This window comes from Dasypus novemcinctus, chromosome 17, assembly GCF_030445035.2.
Source record: "Dasypus novemcinctus isolate mDasNov1 chromosome 17, mDasNov1.1.hap2, whole genome shotgun sequence".
Taxonomy (NCBI): domain Eukaryota; kingdom Metazoa; phylum Chordata; class Mammalia; order Cingulata; family Dasypodidae; genus Dasypus; species Dasypus novemcinctus.
In genome coordinates, this window is record NC_080689.1 from 26,127,053 (window position 1) to 26,146,315 (window position 19,263).

The window sequence follows — 19,263 nt, forward strand, 5'->3', positions numbered from 1 at the left end:
TATCTAGTCCCACTATAACTTAAGTTTATTCACTTAGGAAAAGAACAAGGAGTACTCAAAAATGCAAACTCTCCTAGCATGATGTTTTTAAATTTAAGTATGTGGTCTTAAAGTTTCTTTTAAAAGGGAATATAGGGGAGCAGATATAGCTCAAGTGGTTGAGCACCTGCTTCCCATGTACGAGGTCATGGGTTCAATCCCCAGTACCTCCTAAAAACAAACAAACAAGAAACAAAAAAGCCAACTCGTGGTAGTAAGTATAGCTCAGTAGTTGAACGCCAGCTTCCCACATATGAGGGGTCTTGGGTTCAATCACCCACCCGGGTACCTAAAACAACTCTATTGGCCTGGACCCTTCAAAGTTATATCACAAAAACTAGTGGAAGGCAGGTTCCAGATTGAGACTTAAGAGATGGAACCACCAAATGCAATGTGTGAATATTTTATAATAGATAAAAACTGCTGTAAAAGACAACTGGAGAAATCTGAATACAAACAAGATATGAGAATACAATGGAATTGTCTTAGGTATGGTAATGGTATGGTATTGTGAGAGAATATCCTTATTCATAGGAATGCTGGGATATTTAGGGATGAAGTTTCACGATGTCTGCAACTTATTTTCAAATAGTTTAGGGGGAAAGTATGTACATAAATATAAATATATAGATACAAAGATAAAAAGCTCAAATGACAAAACTGCTGAATCTAGTGAAAAAATAAGTTCTAACTGGACGTTTTATATAATAAAAAGTTGTGACATTATTTTATTATGTAATATTAAGGACCTAGAAAAAGGCATGAAGAGCAATATAAAAACTACTGATCAAGTAGTTTAATAAATAAGCACTACCAATCAATTGATCACTTCTCTTCTTCCTCCCTAACCCAAAACTGTAACCACTTACAGTGCTAAGAAATAAGACTATTTTTCCAATTTGTCTTTTTTTAAAAGACATATTTTTTTCCCCCTTCCCCTCCTCCCATTCTGCTGTTTTTGCTGCTGTGTTGCCTTTTCTTCTCATTTTCTCTCCTCTAGGATTCACCAGGATTCAATCCTGGAGACCTCTGATGGGAAAGAGGTTTCCTGTCAATTGCGCCACCTCAGTTCCTGGATTCTGCAGTGCTTCACCTTCACACTCTTTGGATGCATCATCACCTTGCTGCATGACTCACTTCCGTGGGCACTGGCTCACCATGTGGGCATGTTTTATCTTCTTTTTCACCAGGAGGTCCCAGGGATCGAACCCGGGGCCTCCCATATGGTAGGCAGAAGCTCTATCACTTGAGCCACATCTGCTTCCCTCCAATTCGTCTTCACATAAAGAAGAGGATTATAGGACCAGACGAAAAATACCTCAAGACCTCATTTTAGTATATTATTATTTAATTATATTTTCTAAATGGAATCAATTGATACTTAGTGACTCCCTAACAGTGGGAAGATGCTAAATACAATCAATATAGTACAGGGGAAGATATGGCTACCTCAATCTCAAAAACTGAAAACTTCCCAAACTCTTGTATTTCCCTTAATAACCCACTATTAACATGCCATTCATGAGTTTATCTACCTATGTCCTCATCTTTAGCAAAAAAATTTCTCGGGAGGCAGACTTGGCCCAGTGGTTAGGGCATCCGCCTACCACATGGGAGGTCCGCGGTTCAAAGCCCGGGCCTCCTTGACCCGTGTGGAGCTGGCCCATGCGCAGTGCTGATGTGCACAGGGAGTGCCCTGCCACGCAGGGATGTCCCCTGCGTAGGGGAGCCCCACGCGCAAGGAGTGTGCCCCGTAAGGAGAGCCGCTCAGCGCGAAAGAAGTGCAGTCTGCCCAGGAATGGCGCCGCACACACGGAGAGCTAACACAGCAAGATGACGCCACAAAAAAAAAAAAAGAGAGACACAGATTCCAGGTGCCACTGACACAAGCGGACACAAAAGAACGCACAGCAAATGGACACAGAGAGCAGACAACTGGAGGGGGGGGAGGGGGGGAGGGGGGGAGGGGGGGGAGGGGGGGAGGGGGGGAGGGGGGGGAGGGGGGAGGGGGAGGGGGGTGGCGGGGGATGGGGAGAGAAATAAAAAATAAATCTTTAAAAATAAATAAATCTTTAAAAAAAAAAAAGAAAAATTTCTCATCCTTTCTATAGCTTGTTTTATTTAAAAAAAGAAAAAAAAATTCTAGGGTTATTTCCAAATATCAAACTGATTACTATTGAAGTTTTTTTTTCAAACTATAGTCCCACCAGCCCCCTCCAAGGCTTAGATAGTATTTTGGATGTAAGAGGGAAGATAGAGAACTAACACTTTTTATATTATTTTATTATCTCTATCTATACTACATAAGAAATTTGGTGGTAAGAAATTTGGAATTATCTGTAGAGCTTCTTTCACCTACCCTTAAAATTACCTCTTTTAAGTATCATACTTCATATCTAGTTCCTAAATTAGTGGACAAGTTAGAACTGTTTATTTCATCCACATATTATTAATATTTTGATCATGCCATGTCTTCTCCAGATTAAGGTGTCTTTTTAAATTTTTCTCCTATAGAAGACCTAATGTTCTTTCCATTTCTAATGTTTAGGTAACTAGGCTTTCTCTTGATCCATTATAGCTACTAATTATCAGCCTGGAAACAATATACCAGATGAGTACCCTGTAAATGAAAGCATGCTTACAATGTACATGTAAAATTTTAAAAATTATTCAATCCCTTCTTAGGTGTATTAGATCAACTATAATGGATATATTATCCAGTACCCACTGCAGGCTCCAGAACAAATCTAATCATAATAACCATTCCAAATCCCAGTCCCTCAAAGGCTATTTCAGAACAAACTTATATGCTAACTCTGCCTACTGCAGTTGAAGACTAGAATCCACTGAAAGGAAGGGAAGATCAGTGAAGTATAAATGAAACTCCTATCCACTGAAGGGGCCATTAATACCTCTTCATATAATAAAGCAATTAAACTGTAAACCCATAAAAGTCAGGCACAATGACCCTAAGTATTTTTTGTTTTCTAACATCTCCACATAAACCACATGCACAACAGCTACTGAATGACTTTTCCTGCTCTCCTACAATTCCAGGATTGAGAAAGACCAACTTCAGATTCAATACTTCACTCTCCACCCCCAAACACATACAGATCCACTGCCAATTATAAATCCAGTATCTTCTTAAACATCTACAATGAGAGGAAACACAAGTGAGACAATCCATTATATTTGTGGAAAGTTCTTTTTAATATGCATCTAAACCTGCCTTCCTGTAGTTTCCAAAACGGCCTTTGGAGTCGGACAAGCATTTGAATCCTTGTTTGGATACTTACTTGCTCAATGATCATAGGCTAATACTTAACCTTTCTGAGCCTCAGTATCTCTGTTTAAAAAAAACAAATCCTTATACTCCAAGACTACAATAAACAGAACAATATATATAAAATGTCAAGCACAGTGGTAGTTATTGAACAAAAGTTCAATAAATGTTAACTGGTACTCCCTACCCCATCTAGATTTCCCCCTTGCTCATAATACTCTTCTAATTATTTGTAATGATTTCTTCTATCATACCTAAGTTTACCCTTAAGGCTAAATATCTCCAAGATTCTTCCACTACTCCTTGTATGATTTGATTTCAAGTGCCTTCTTCTCCATCATGTAATACTTCCCTGGATACATTAGAATTTATCAAAGTATGAGTATACCAAGAAATGAGTGTAGTATTTCCAGATACAAAATTATCTTCTCCCTTACTTTAGACATTTCATGTAGACCAAGGACGAATTAGTTTTAAGGGACAGCTGCAAATATTATTTTAACTCATACTATGCTTAGAACTAACCTACATAATTCTTTCTTGCTAAATTAAACTAAACAACTATATGGCTTTATTTGGCCTTTTTTTCTTTTTTTAAAGAAACAATATGGCAGACCCAAAATATGAGAAACTCTCTAATTTTCCCATCCAAAGTTTTTAGGTATATTTGATCACATAACAAAGACTAAAAAGAACAGCCAAATGACTCAAATAACTTTTTAAAAAGTAATTTTTTTTGCTCAAGTAGTAAAAGTTATTTAGTTTTGCCTACCAAAATCCCTTCCTCTTTCTTCTGGTAAAAACAAATTTAAAAAGCCTTCTCAAATCCATTATTACTTCAATAATGCTCTCAATCAGAAAATCATGCCGTACCAACTACAGAGACGGCCCAGTGATTAGCTGAGGAGAGAAAGGGAAATCATGACCTAAAAATCATTGTTTCCCCCAAAAAAAGTTGATTCCAGGGATAAATATGGGCACTGGGAGAGGGAAGATGTTCTCTTGTTTTAATAACTATAAGAACATAAGCCTAGCTTATCACTACATAAAGAATGGAACCAATATGGAGGAAAGCAGAGCTCAAACACAGAGTCATGCACACGTCTCTATGAAATCATCAAAATCCTTGGATCCAGCCATGCCGGAAACTAGTACCACAATGTGTTTTCCCAGTTACACTGGCCAATAAATTATCTCTACCTGCTTTTTGTTTTGCTTAAGCTCATCTGAGTTGTTTCTGTGGCTGCAACTGCAAGCCCTGAAAGTTGTATTCAATTTCATGGACAGGAAGAAAAAAGCACTAAGTGATGCAGAATTTTAGATATGGAGTGTTTTTTCACAATTATATCTCGATTATTTAAAACAGAACCAAGCATATGGTAAGAGTTCAGATAATATTTTTAATGAGTTAAAAGATCTTAGAAATCATCCTTTTCAACCATCTCATTTAGTAAGTCGAAGCCCCTGAGTCTGACAGTAGCAGAGCCAAGACAGTTGTCTTGCTTGTGCTTCTTCCAGCCCTATTAACAGCTCTTTTCACTATATGTAATAACACCAAGAAAAATAAGTGTTATTTTGTTCATTAAAACCAGAAGATAATAAAATCTACCACTTTTCACTTCCTTTCCAAAACTAGTCCAAAAATAATCCTCACTCTACCACAGCAGGTTAGCCAGAGGAGACAAAGGGCCACTATTGCTAAAAAAGCCTCAAACTCAGGAAGCGGATGTGGATCAAGCAACCAGGCTCCTGTCTACAATATAGGAGGTCCAGGGTTCGATACCCAGGGCCTTCTGGTGAAGGCAAGCTGGCCTGTGTGGCAAGCTGGCCCACGCAGAGTGCTGTCCCGTGCAGGTGTGCTGCCCCACACAGGAGTGCTGGCCCACACAGGAGTGCTGGCCCACGCAGAGAGCTGATGCAGCAAGATGACACAACAAAAAGAGACACAGAGGAGAGACGATGAGAGATGCAGCAGGCCAGGAAGCTGAGTTGACACAAGAGAATAATCACCTCTCTCCCATTCCGGAAGGTCCCAGGATCCACAGAAGCAGACACAGAAGCAGACACAGGATCCACAGAAGCAGACACAGAAGATCACACAGCGAATGGACACAGAGAACAGGAGGAAGGAGGGGGGAGAAATAAATAAATCTTAAAAAAAAAAAAAAAAAGCATCAACCTCTAGCACTTACTTACCTGCAAGGCATACATTCTTGAATTCTTTCATTCCCAGGAGGATTGTTACTATGCTGTCTCAACTCTTCCTGTGAGAACTGAGCTAACAAAGTAATCTCATCCATCTCCCATGCCAAATTCATTCACTATACTATCATAATGTTCATATAATTTCTGTAATTTAGATCATTCAAATGTAATAGTATGTCTTGGATTTAAACTGGATCCACCTACTATATATTACTTTGTTTGGAATTTCTAACATTGCATTTTTTATCCTGGCATTTTGCCATCTTGTAAGTCTATTTACTAAAAGTTCAGAAACAAAATTTTATCTCACAGGCAAACAAAACACTATAACATTCTTTGGCTTGCCTGTTTACCTACCAGCAGAATAAAATAAAATAAAAACTTGATAATCTCCAAATTGAATTAACACATCATAAACGTTTAGTATCAGCCTTCATAAAAGCTCATCTATTCTATATAATCTCCCAATCCAATTCCTCAACTGGTTTTGTAAAGTGAAGCCCTAATATTTGGAAGTCAACTTGCTTTCTAAAAGCAGATACAATTTTTTTTTAAATTTTAATAACATAAAAGGCAGATATAGAAATTTACTATAAATGTGATCTCAAAAATCATGCCTACTAAATTTAAGAATACCATTTGCTCCACAAGAATAAAGTAACTACATAAGTAAGCCACAAACCTCCATAATCAAGCTTTTTTCCACAATGCTGCCAAGAGAATTTGAAGAACCCTGGAAGTTTTTGCTCTTCAAAGCAATGCCAGAAGATACCTATTTAAGGATGTCTCTGGAAATGGATGTGGCTCGACCAACTGGGCTCCCATCTACCATACAGAAGTCCCAGGTTCGATGCCCAGGGCCTCCTGGTGAGCGCAAGCTGGCCCACGCAGAGTGCTGGCCCACGTGGGAGTACCACCCCGCGCGGGAGTGCCATCTGGCAAAGGAAAGCTGCCCCACACAGGAGTGCTGGCAGACACAGAGAGCTGGCGCAGCAAGATGATGCAATAAGACAAAGGAAGAGAAAACATGAAGACATAGCAGAACAGGGAGCTGAGGTGGAACAAGAGAGTAATCGCCTCTCTCCCACTCCGGACAGTCCCAGGAACGGTTCCGGGAGCCGCCTAATGAGAATACAAGCAGACACAGAACACACAGTGAATAGACAGAGAGAGCAGACAACGGGGGGAAAGGGGGAGGGGGGAGAAATTTTTTTTTTTAATCTTTAAAAAAAAAAAAAGGATGGTTCATTTCTCATATCTGAGGTACTACCTCTCCATTTCTCTTTCCACTTTTTTCAGTTTTTTCTTTTCTATTTTTCTTTTTTCATGTACATTTGCTTATTTTTTTTTCCTTTTCTATTTTTCTTTTTTTTTCTTTCTTTCCACCTTAACATGTAATGATCATTCACAATGATCAATTCACTTCTAAGTTAGGAATATTTGTAGAATGTTTTTAAATATTCCCTTGCATTACAAGACAAACAATATAAATCTTTGCATTCTTACTTTGTACACTACAAACTTCCAACTAGAGTTGAAATGACTGCCCATCATTGTACCTAATTTGTAATTACTTTGACCACAAAGGTATTTCTCCTCTGGGATGAAAGACCAGTAAAGTTGGGCCAAACCTCTTTCAGTTGGATGAATTACCATATTTCCAGATGACAAAGCACTAGACAGTAAACTATCCAAGGGATTCCTATCACAAAAGTAGAATTTTATTATGTGGAGGTTTCCACAGTTGCTTGTTTCTTGCCATATTTGCTGCTTTTATGACAGAATATCAGATTTATGACTTTGTACTTGTGTCTTTATGGCACAGGTTCAATTTCAACAGTAAAAATGGCATAGGATGAAGGGAAGAGTTCCTGCCTCTTGTACCTAGGCAAGTAAGTTATTTAGTTCCAACCACAAATAACAAATAGTTTCTAAGGAAAATTCAGTGATTCTCTTTCTTAACAAAAGAGAAAGCATAGCACTTTTGATACAAACTTTTCTTGTATGTTATTTAAATCCCAATGGCTATTTCAATTTTTTAAAAATCTAACAATTTTTTTAAAAGTACCAAAAAATAATGAAGATAAAAATATTTAACACGAAAAATAAGCCTTCATTAGACCTCACTGTACTAATATTGATTCAAGTATTAAATAAAAGTAATTTGCCCTCTCCTAAGAAACATAACAGCAGTTAAGAAAACAAAAATTAGAATTTATTACTCAATCTGCATATATTAGTTCCTGCCTGGGTAATTTAAAAGCTGCATTATTCTAATCACCAAGCTACAACTACAGGTATGGAAAACATGTAATTCAACTTTCACATTTTAGAGACTAAGGAACAGAACACAGTAGTTAAGTGACTTTCCCAAGCACACAGCTTGCAGGCTAAGACTAGACTCCTGACCCTCCCCAAATCCACTTAAGTGCTGGCTATATTAATTATACATTATTTTCCTCCCAACATCCAAAATAATAATATTGGCTAAACACTTTATCAGTGTGTTTGTTTCACGTTTTATAAACTAAGTTATCTTTCCAAGACATTTAAAAGAAGACATTTCACTCTGCTGCACAAAAACTCGGGGAAGAGTTTTGGCAAAAGTGGTGCACTGATCCAATACACTTAAATATTGGTTATAACATTCCTGTTTCCATAATCTTAAAGACAGTGGAATTGACTTTGAACAGAAACTTCCTAAAAAGAAATGTATTTCCTTTATTCACTTTTCCAAGTTACATTTTGAATATTCCAAATAGCTAAGCACAAAAATCAATAGTAATAGTAAGCCATAAAGAAACGAAACCTTCCTTTTTGAAAATGTGTTGTAACTTTAACCGTCACATTGTCATATTTGGAAACTCTAACACTTGAGACTACTAGTCGTAAATTTTTACACAAAAACTCAAATAGCCAAATGCCTTCTAATTGGCCTTTTTTTTAAGGTAATGTCAAAAGCACTTTAATAACAGAATATGCATACGGTTTCGTAAATTTCAGTTAAGTTTTTCTGAATTAATCACAATTAAAATGTGTTAAATGTTTAAAGGACATCTTAAGTCATTAAGACAGTTTAAAGATATAAAGGCAAAAGCATAAAGAATAAAAGTATTTGCTTTGTTTCCTTTGTCCCCTTAAAGTCTCCATCCAACTAAAGCTTAAAAACTACTTGTTTAGAATAGAGAAAATAATTTTCACTTTCCTTCTGCCTCCAACTAACATTTTCGACGAGAGAAAAACAAGAACCTAGGAACGTGTGTTTAATGGTGAGCCTCAGTTCAATTACGCCTTTCGTGGAGCAAATTTGGAAGGAGCTGCCAATGGAAGAACCGAGTTGATTTTAAGTTTTGTTTTACTTTGCAATAAGGGTGTGAAAACTGTACTGAGCAATAATCACGAAACTTTGTGGTAGAGCAAGCATGCCATGTCCGCAGAGTAAACATGTTTAAAAATTAAACCTTCAGGGAGACAAGCGTGTGAGCGCCAGAACATGATTTGTCATCTTGTGATGGCCCTACTCAGGACCCGGGCCAGGGAGCCCTCGGTGGCAACACACGCGGCCACCCTGCAGGTCGCACCAGCGCGCGGGGGCTGCGGGCAGAGGGGCCGGAGCGAGCCGGCTGTCCAGCCGTCAGCTGGAAATCAGAGGAGTTAAAATAACAAAGAGCTAACTGCGTACCAAAGGCCTGCCGAGCCCAAGCCCGGGGCTGGCCGCCCCCGCCCCTGCGACCCTCCCCAAGTTCAGGGCCCCGCAGCCGACGCGCCGCGGGGCCTGCGCCCAGGCCGGGGCCACGTTCCCGCTGGGAATGCAGGGAAAACGGACCGCGCAAAGCATAAAAGCCCTAAAAAAGAAGAGCCGCCGCTTCCCAACCGCGTCCACTCGGCAGAAAAGGGAAGCGCGGCGGGCAGGGGCCCGCGGGCCCTGCTTCCCGGGCGCCCGGCGGCCAGCGATCCGCGCTTTGTTACCCACCGGCTGCGAGAAGCTCCGGCCGCCGCCGCCATCGCCCCCGCCCCGGGGCGGCGCTTCCCGGCGGTTCTCGCCTTCCTCGGCGGAGTAGTCGATCTCCCCCTCCTCAGTCTTGAGGCGCTTGGCCTGGCTCTCGTATTCCCGGTCCTCCTCGTACGCCTCCCTGGGGGAGGAGGAGGAGGAGGACATGGCGGCGGCCGGCGGGGCCCGCGGGCAGGCGGCTGGGGGTGGCGGCGAGGCGCGGGCCTCGGGGGCCGCCGGCCGGTCCCAGCCGTGGGCAGCGCCTCCGAGAAGGTGCGCGCGGCCCGGCCGTCCGCGGGGGCCGAGCAGCCGGGAGCCGGCGGGCTGCAAAGAGCGGACGGGATGCCGGCGGCGCCCTGGGAGGAGGCTCTGCAGGACCGCTCCCCTTTAGGAGCCGCTCCACATCCAGCCTCTCCCTCCTCCTCCGTCTCCGCTCCCTGCCTAGGGGAGCGAATCTAAGGATCCGGGACGCGGTGGTAGCTTCCGGCCTTCCCTCCTCCCCTAGCTCGCTCCCCGCTGCCCCAGCTCGGCCTCCGCCCCCGCCGCCGCCGCCGCCGCCGCCGCGCGGGATCGAATCCAAGCGCAGCCCCCGGGAAGCGCCCCCAGCCTGGGTCCCCTTCCTCATTGGCAGGGAGAGGAGTCGACCGGGCTTCCAATTGGCTGTAGGGGCTGCTTGTCAGCAGCTGCCCTCGGCGCGGCCTCACCTCCCCCTCCTGGGCCTGCTGAACTCGCTGCTGGCCCGCGCGTCCCGGCTGCACAACGCCCGCCGCGCGCCCTCCGGGAGCCGTTGCTGCTCCGGGCGGTTGGCGCGGTTAGGCTCCTTCCCCGGCGGGGAGAAGCGAGGCGGGCTGTGGGCCCCGGGCTGCGGGTGTTAACCGCCCTCCGCTAATTTACATGCTTTTATTTCAAGAGAGATGTGGAAAACCTGTCACATCCCTGCAGGCATACCCCACACAAGCCCTAAAACTGCCGAGGAGGGGGGAGAAAGGGAGTAGGAGCCGTGAAATCGGCTTCTCCCCCTTCGCAGTGTGCAAAATCGGATAGAACCCATTCCCCGCCTCTGTCAAGGATAGCGTCAACATTTACTGAACGCCAGCAAGAAGCTCCACACAGGCGAATGTCAGTTGGCTCACTTTTCACTCATTTGTAATTTGGACCTTCTTTGATGCCCATTGTAGGGACGCGTCTAAGTCCCTGTTCCAACTAAACGTGTGTTAAGCCTTCGTTATAAAATCGCATTCTTCACCCTAACCCTGTCTCTCTTCTGGACGTTCTTTTTTCACTTTATCACTGATTTTTTGAAAGATACGCGAGCCTCTCAAAATTCTGTTGGTTCTTCGGACCACAGCTCACTGCCTCTGTGGAGCTCTGGGGACCCTTCCAATCTTGTAGTTGCTTCTTTCTGTCTACTCTTCCTGCAACGGGTGCACTACCTCAGGGTGTTACGGTTTTAAAGGCTAGACGCGCCTGAGGGCAAAAACAGTGCTCTTTCCATCTCTCTAAACCCAGTTCCTCCACCGTCCCCAGCACAATTTAGGTGCTTAACAATGCTGAATGAGGATTCTTGGGAAATAAAGGCCCCGTGTATCCCCCAGGAGAGAATCTGGCAAATCTGTACGGCAGCCTCACTGCCCTCTAGGACAACCCTTGCCGGATTGCCTGGGACCAAGTGTTTCCCATGAGTTGGTCCTTCAGGCGCTTACCTAAACATGGCTCTTCCTTTCTAACCCTATGGATTGTTTCCTCCTCAGCCTAGTTTTCTTTTCCAAAGTTATTTCCTCTGAAAAACAAAAAGTATTTTTACTTATTGCTGACAGTGCGTCACCATACACTGTTTTGTACTTTATAATTTACACTCCATGTCATTTTGGAGTCCAATTGCAAGCATTTCACAACACTGTACAGCTACAACCAAATTTGTGTGCAGCTGCAGGTGTACACTGACAAAATAGAACTAAAAACAATAGAAATCCATTTTTAAATTAAGATGAAATGGAAGTGTACAGAAGAAACTTTGTCAAGGTGGCTACAGAGCTGGCTACTGTTATAAGGAGATCCTTGGGAGGGATGCGAGAAGCAGAAGGCCTTGTACAAACTTTCCAGATATTTCTTGTGATGATGAAAATGTTTAAAATTCTCAAAGCCCTGCATTCAACCTATAGAATAAAACAGGTTAAAATGCAACTGTCCCACCAATGGGTAAGGAAACCTAGTCTTGCCAAACTGAGGCTGCTGTACACACCTTTATTTCACTAAGGATAGGTAGAAGTCAATTTGCATCAATACTAGACTTTACTCTTTTTCCCAATAGCTCACATCAAACTGAGGAAAAAATACACTAAAGAAGTAAAATTTAGAAAGCATTTTTAGAGGACAAATGTCAGTACCTTGACCATAGGTGACCTTTGAGCCCATTGCAAATAAGTTGTTCAAACAGTGAAAGTAGGATCTTTGATAAGGAGATTCTCCCTAACTCATCTCTATACCATGAAAAGAGCTAAAAGAGGAGGGAATAAATTGTACTTAGAGTGATTTAACTTAGATGAGATAAAGCACACACCGTCCAGTAGCCAAAGTGCCTAAGAAAATTCAAGGACAGCTCCTAAACACCATGCCCACCTGGGACCTCCTGCACCCTCCCACCCTCCGTTGTGTGCAAAACCTGACAGAACTATCTCCCTGCCTTGCCCTTTGGCCAATTGTCGAATGTTTGATTGAACTAGTTGTTGAGTGGAGTAGCCCTGGTAATGAATAAAAGCATTCTAGAATGTGGTATATGTTATGCACAGTGTATCACTTTCTTAATGACATAAAACTTTTTTATTCTATACTTTTCCTTTGGAAACGAGATCTTTATTAACTTGTTCATTGAAGTTTTGACTTAATTATAGGTATGTGTCCTAGAACCTCGAGAGTTTTTCAACTGTTAATTAGATTACTATGTATATACTGCTGTGAACCTATAGATCTAATTTATAGCCATTTATCATGATACTAATTCATTCAATAGTTTTCACCAGGCTTATCCAGCTTTACTTCTGGAAAGAGGTAAATTATAGTTCTTATCATTTTCACTGGTATAAGAAAATTCAATTACCTCCATAAGAAATCATAAATATTATACAATTTTAGCATTAAGTTTTAAATTTAAGTTCTATTTTTAAAAGGTTCAGAACTCATGTGAAAATTGTCAGCATTTTCTCATGTTTGCATCATTTGAACGACTAGAAATGCAAATTGCCTTTATACCCAAACTCAATTTCCAATATTGCTGCTATTTTGTTGAATATACAACATTTTTGTTTCCTGCCTCAGTTCCTGCTAAAGTCAAATAAAACCTTCAAGCACATTTTACGCATGAGCCACATTTCCAAAGTGTTAGAGTTGTAGAGATGTATTTAACCAAGGCAATCTGTTTAACATGAAGTACAGTTTAGCGCAAAGGCTATTCAGAAACAAGTCAATTAGTTCCTTTGAAATATTGTTAAATCAGGAGTACATTGTTTCTGATGATATCATTTTCCTTGTTTGACAGAGATTACAAAGAAATCGCTCTGTGGCGCTGTTGCCCAAATTAGCCCCTTTAATTTAATCCACTTTTGGTTAGATGTGGTGAAAAAAAGCCACCACCGTTCCAGGAGGATAAGCCCTGCAGGAAGTGCCTCGAGCACTATTAGCTCACTGGGTACTGGAGTGTAACCACAATCATGTACTTTTTACATGCTTTGATAATGCACATCTGCTCTGGTTCTTGAACTGCCACAGTGTTTGGCCTCGTTAAAAAGTAAGAAAGAAAGAGAGAGGGAGGGAGGGAGGGAAGAAGGAAATTTGTGATCAACCTGCAAAAATAAAACAGATTACCTTAGAAGTACTCACTCACTTAGAAGTACTCACACCAGATAATGACAGGTAAAATTCAGGCTCTTATTATGGGTTGCCCTTAGTCTTGGAAATAATATGTAAATTATTTTCACATTTTTCTCTGACTCATGAATTTCTAGTGCTTCAGACATTTTAAAAAGCCTTTTCTTCAAGATTTTATTTACTTTCCTCTCCCCCCCTCCTCATTGTTTGTGCTATTTGCTCTGTGTTTGCTTCTTGTGTGCTCTCTGTGTCTGCTCATCTTTTTTTTTAGGAAGCATCAGGAACCAAACCCCGGAACTCCCATGTGGGAGGAAGGCACCCAATCTCTTGAGCCACATCCACTCCCTGCTTGTTGTGTCATCTCGTTTCGTCAGCTCACCGAGTCAGCCTGTCACATCAGCTCACTGTCTTGCTCTTCTTTAGGAGGCACCAGGAACTGAACCTGGGACCGCCTATGTGGGAGGTGGGTGCCCAACTGCTTGAGCTACATCTGCTTCCCTAAAAATCTTTTTAATCAATAGAAAGTAATGTCAAAGCATTCCTTCTACAGTTGAAAGTAAATAGACCTTATCAAAGTAAATTTATCTTGCATATGAAATTATAGCTAAAACAAAATTAACACATAGTTGCTAATACTTAACAAAAGGTGTTAAGTACTGATCATTCCCAGCTATTTCAGAGAACACTCTATTCATTATGTTTCTCTTAGAGACGAATTAAACATTCTAAGCTCTGGATTCTTCTTTTCTGTCTTTTTAAACTGAGCAAAATAAAAATATCCTGGAAATGCCCCACTCCCATTCTATCAGAGAAGTATTGTTGGTCAGCAGGTTACTATCATAAACATACAATATTGAAAACTTTATAGGAGAAAGGTACTAGTTTACTAAGTGTCAGTCAATTACCAGCACTATGCCACACTTTATGTATAAAACAATTTCACATACATTGTCTCACTTGATTCTCACAGAAAGCTAATAAGGAGCAGAAAAGATCCTTACTGTCTCCATTTGGTAGAAAAAACAGAAGTTCAGAAAGACTAATCTTTTGTCTCTAACCCCCATCTTCTTTTCACTATGCCAGTAAGGACATATGAACTCTGTGGTGACTAGATTGGAAGTGGAATTTTTAATTTTTCTTCCCCAATTGGATATGGAACTATATTCCTGGGTGGGGATATAGAAATACCAATAATTTATGTGAGCTAAAACTATTGTCTTACACACTGTATTAGTCAGTCAAAGGGGTGCTGAAGCACCAGAATGCACAAAGCACCAGAAATCTGTTGGCTTTTATAAAGGGTATTTATTTGGGGTAGAAGCTCACAATTACCAGGCCGTAAAGATTCCAACTCAAGGTTGATTTCTCACCAGTGTGTTGCCGCTTGTTGAAGCGAGATGGTGGGCGATCTCTACCTGGTCTCTCCTTCCTTCTTCACCTAAGGCTCCTTGGGCCCAGCTTCTTCTTATCTCAGCTGTAGGCTGGCATAGGGCTTGTCTCTCAGGGCTTCCTATATCAGTCTGGCTTAGAGCTGGTTTCTTTCCAGGCTTTTATCAGCTGCTCAGCTGCTCTATTCTCTTCAGCTGCAAACTATCGGACAAATGGCTCATCGCTCTTCCCGGGGCTTTAGCCTACTCCTTTCTGTCACATGGCAGGACCTAAATGACCAAGTTCTTTCCTCTTCTGCATCTTTTTGAGTGAGTGTCCGTTTTATGTCAGTCTACCAAGGGAACAGGGACCCAACCCTGAGTCACGCCCTACTACATGGTCAAATCAACTCACTACTCTTAACAGGTAATTTAATCAAGACGTGTCAGCTGAATCTAATGCATTCAAAGGGTATCACACCCAGGGAAATAGATTAGTTTACAAACATAATCTCTCTTCTGGGGATTCATAAATAATCTCAAATTGCCACACACACCTGAAAAAGTATATGTGTATATATAAATACACACACACAAACAATATATATAAACACTTGTTTATAGAAGACCCTCAAAAAGTATTGGCTAAATAAATCAATGAATACATGAATGGTCTTGAAAACAGAGAGAACAGACTATATCAAAGGTAAATTGCAGAGAACAGAATACACTCCAATTAATCTAAGCTTTAAGTATTAAAATGACTTACAGAATAATTGAGGGAAGTGGACTTGGCCCAATGGATAGGGCATCCGCCTACCACATGGGAGGTTCACAGTTCAAACCCCAGGCCTCCTTGACCCATGTGGAACTGGCCCGTGCTCAGTGCTGATGCACACAAGGAGTGCCGTGCGACGCAGTGGTGTCCCCCGCATAGGGGAGCCCCACACACAAGGAGTGTACCCCATAAGGAGAGCCACCCAGCGCTAAAGAAAGTGCAGCCTGCCTAAGAATGGCACCGTACACACAGAGAGCTGACACAACAAGATGACACAACAGGGAAGCAGACTTGGTCCAGTGGTTAGAGCATTCGCCTACCACATGGAAGGTCCGCGGTACAAACCCTGGGCCTCCTTGACCCGTGTGGAGCTGGCCCATGCGCAGTGCTGATGCATGCACTCCGCTCCACACGCAAGGAGTGTGCCCCATAAAGAAAGGCGCCCAACACAAAAGAAAGTGCAGCCTGCCTAAGAATGGTGCCACCCACATGGAGAGCTGACACAGCAAGATGATGCAACAAAAATAAACACAGATTCCCGTGCCACTGACAACAACAGAAGCAGACAAAGAAGAACACAAAGCAAACAGACACAGAGAACAGACAACCGGGGGAGAAGGGGAGAGAAATAAATAAAATAAAATAAAATAGATGACACAACAAAAAGAAACACAGATTCCCGGTGCTCTGATAAGGATAGAAGTGGTCACAGAAGAACACACAGTGAATGGATACAGAGAGCAGACAACTGGGGGGAAGGGGAGAGAAATAAAATTTTGAAAAATAAATAAATCTAAAAAAAAAAAAGAATAATTGAGATGACTAAAGGAGTGACTCCCAAAATCATAGCTCAGAACTGGGAAATCAAAAGAGCTGTGCTCTTTCTCTTTAGGAAACTGACAGCTCATATTTCCTGTATATAATCTACACCAGCAAAATGGATGCACCTCTGCCTGCTTCCTAACGCCACAAAGCTGATGGCTGAACACCAGAACCGCTGGTACCATTGCTGCAGGAAAACCAAAACAGACAAAAAGCATGCCTCCACAACCATGACTATTAGCAGAAACAGCCTTCCAAATCTTACATGAGGGTATCTAATTACTGAAACCTAGCTGTAAGAGACTCTGGATGATGCAGTTTTTGGTTTACCCAACTCTGCAGTAAGGAAGGATACTTGAAGGAGGATGAAATGGGAATAAACCCCCTTATCCACCACATGCACCTAAAGCAATTGAATGTTTGGTTTTATTAGACCACACATTTGGCACTGCATATTGACGGAACCCTGAAATATCTTGTGTGTGTGTATTAGAGAAGCTCCATGGTAACAGGAAAGTTAGAGGCACAAACCTCAGATTCCAGGGAGTATCTTTATTGCACAAATTTCTCCAAGGAAAAAAAAAGAATATTGTAATGATTTGCTATTTTGTTAATGCCCAGTAAATGCAATGCTCTATCTGGTTCCATTATCTGTTATTCTCTAGATGAGTGCTCTCAAACTTTATAGTACACATATATCACCTGGGAATCTCATGAAAAGGCAGATTCTGACTCAGTAGGTTCTAACAAGTTCCCAGGTGATGATGATGCTACTGGTAAAAAGATCACATTTTGAATAGCAATGTTTTAGAAGAATCCTGTCCAACAGAGCTGCCCAGTGAATGAGTTAGCTGAGATATTGATTTCCTTCAGTCTTCGGAGCAGCTAGGTGAGGCTGAGGACAGCCAGAGCTTCTAGGCCAGTTGACGCCAGTCAGCTTACCTTTGTGGGTCACACAACGTGAATATTTTCTACTTGAATAGTGATATGGGAGGCATTGTACTCTTCAAATTAATTTGTCAATTATTGAGTCTTGGTCAAGTATTGGCCAATTCATGTGGGTTTTTTTAGAATCTTTTATTAGTAACAGAAACTGAAAAAAAAAAGAACTATTCTTGCAACAAATTAAGAGAACGATAGATAGCATTAATCAGCTTACATGACACTACATCAAATAATAATATTTAGAGTGAGAAAAGATAGTGCTCCTATATCATTTTATCTTAATCTGAAAAGTAGAGTCTATCAATGATGCCAAAAAGCCCAGTAAGGGAGAAGCAAGAATGTTATATTTTCTATTACAGAAAAGCAGTTAAATTTACAAAACTGATTTCATAAAAAGGTAAGGCATTTTTGGAAATGTTTCTGCACAAATACTAACGTGTACATCTGCAACTGAGAATTGTTTTTGTCCCTCAGACAGTAAGACAAACTCTAGCCCTTTTAAACCAGGTCGGGTAATAGTTCTACCTAGTCAAATTGAGTACCAACATCCCAACCACTCTTTTAACCCCCTGTCTGCCGTCCATTCCCCTCCCCCTGTCAACCTGCTGATGGTGCAGCACTAAGTGGGTAGTGGTTGGGTGAGAGAAGGAGAGAGGGAATTTTGTAGCCCCAGCTCTACATGGAGAGCTGGCCTGTGTGAACTGTGGTGTAGGGTTCTGAATTGTCAAGGCATTTTATGCCCCGGAAGGAAGCCACCAGAACAGGAAAGGAGGGTGAAGAAAGTCAAGATTACCAAAGATAAATTTCACCTATTTCACAATTTTGAAAGATGAACTCTGCTTAATGTAATAGTGGAAAAGGAAGTTTGCCTAATGACCTCCAGTTTATCAACCCCCAAACTTAGAGATTCAAATATAAGGTAGAGAAAGATGGGTGAAAGGAGACAAATGGTCTAGAAATGTAATGGATTGAAGCGTCAGGCCTCTGTTGATTGCTATCTACTTTATTTACTTCCTGGCATTTTGGAAAGATCTAGTTCTTACGTGCCAGGCATCACAATTCATTATTGGTGCAGATTTAATGATCTACAGTCAAGTTGACGTCATCAACCCATTGTTAAACAATTGCCTCTTACTCCTAGACACCCACAGCTACAAAATCAATTCTCCCCTTGTGAAATAATTAAAGTTTCATCTGGGCATACAGCCACCCTTGCCGCTAGGTTTGGCCATGTGACAAAGTTCTTGCCCATGGAATATGAGCAGAAATGGCCCCACTTCTGCATCAGTTGCTTAAAAGATGCATGCCTTCCATGTCCTCTCTTTCCCCTTCCCACGTGCCTTCCATGTCCTCTCTTTCCCCTTTCCACACGCCTTCCATGTCCTCTTTCCCCTTCCCACACGCTTTCCATGTCCTCTCTTTCCCCTTCCGACATGCCTTCCATGTCCTCTCTTTCCCCTTCCCACACGCCTTCCATGTCCTCTCTTTTCCCTTCCCACATGCCTTCCATGTCCTCTCTTTCCCCTTCCCACATGCCTTCCATGTTCTCTCCTTCCCCTTCCTACATGCAGAGCACAGATGTGGCACTGAGTTAGCTTCCACCATGCGCTACACTATAAGAAATGGTGGAGCAGGAAAATTAAAGGCGCCAGGTCCCAGCATGATTTCTGCAGAGCAGAGCCACCCCCAATCTGACCACTCACCTCAAGACTGTGAAGGATGGAGACAAAACTTCCATGTTGCTTATGCACCTTATTTTGGGATCTCTTATATATGGTAGTCATTAACCTATACCGAACGTATCTATGATACGCTCCAGAGAGAAGAACTGGATTGCTGGAAATTAGAGCTAGAAAGAATGCTTTATTCTATATATCCTTTTATATATTTATGTATTTATTTATTTAAATTTTGGTGCCAGGTACACATATTCCCTTGTCTTTAAAAACTCATTGAGCAGGGAAGT

The 19,263-nt window shown here is 41.7% G+C and overlaps 1 protein-coding gene across 2 annotated transcripts in view; it reads right to left on the reverse strand.

Moving 5' to 3' along the window:
- Positions 1-9,904, reverse strand: part of HNRNPLL (heterogeneous nuclear ribonucleoprotein L like) — a 47,788-nt gene extending 37,884 nt beyond the window's left edge. Inside the window, exon 1 of one of the 2 annotated variants that reach the window (XM_004466016.4) lies at positions 9,504-9,904. In XM_004466016.4, coding sequence (XP_004466073.2) covers positions 9,504-9,689 — 186 coding nt within the window. In that variant the 5' untranslated portion in view covers positions 9,690-9,904. The remainder of the gene's footprint in view (positions 1-9,503) is intronic. The other variant, XM_058278419.2, reaches the window with a different exon arrangement.
- Positions 9,905-19,263: the final 9,359 nt, after the last annotated feature.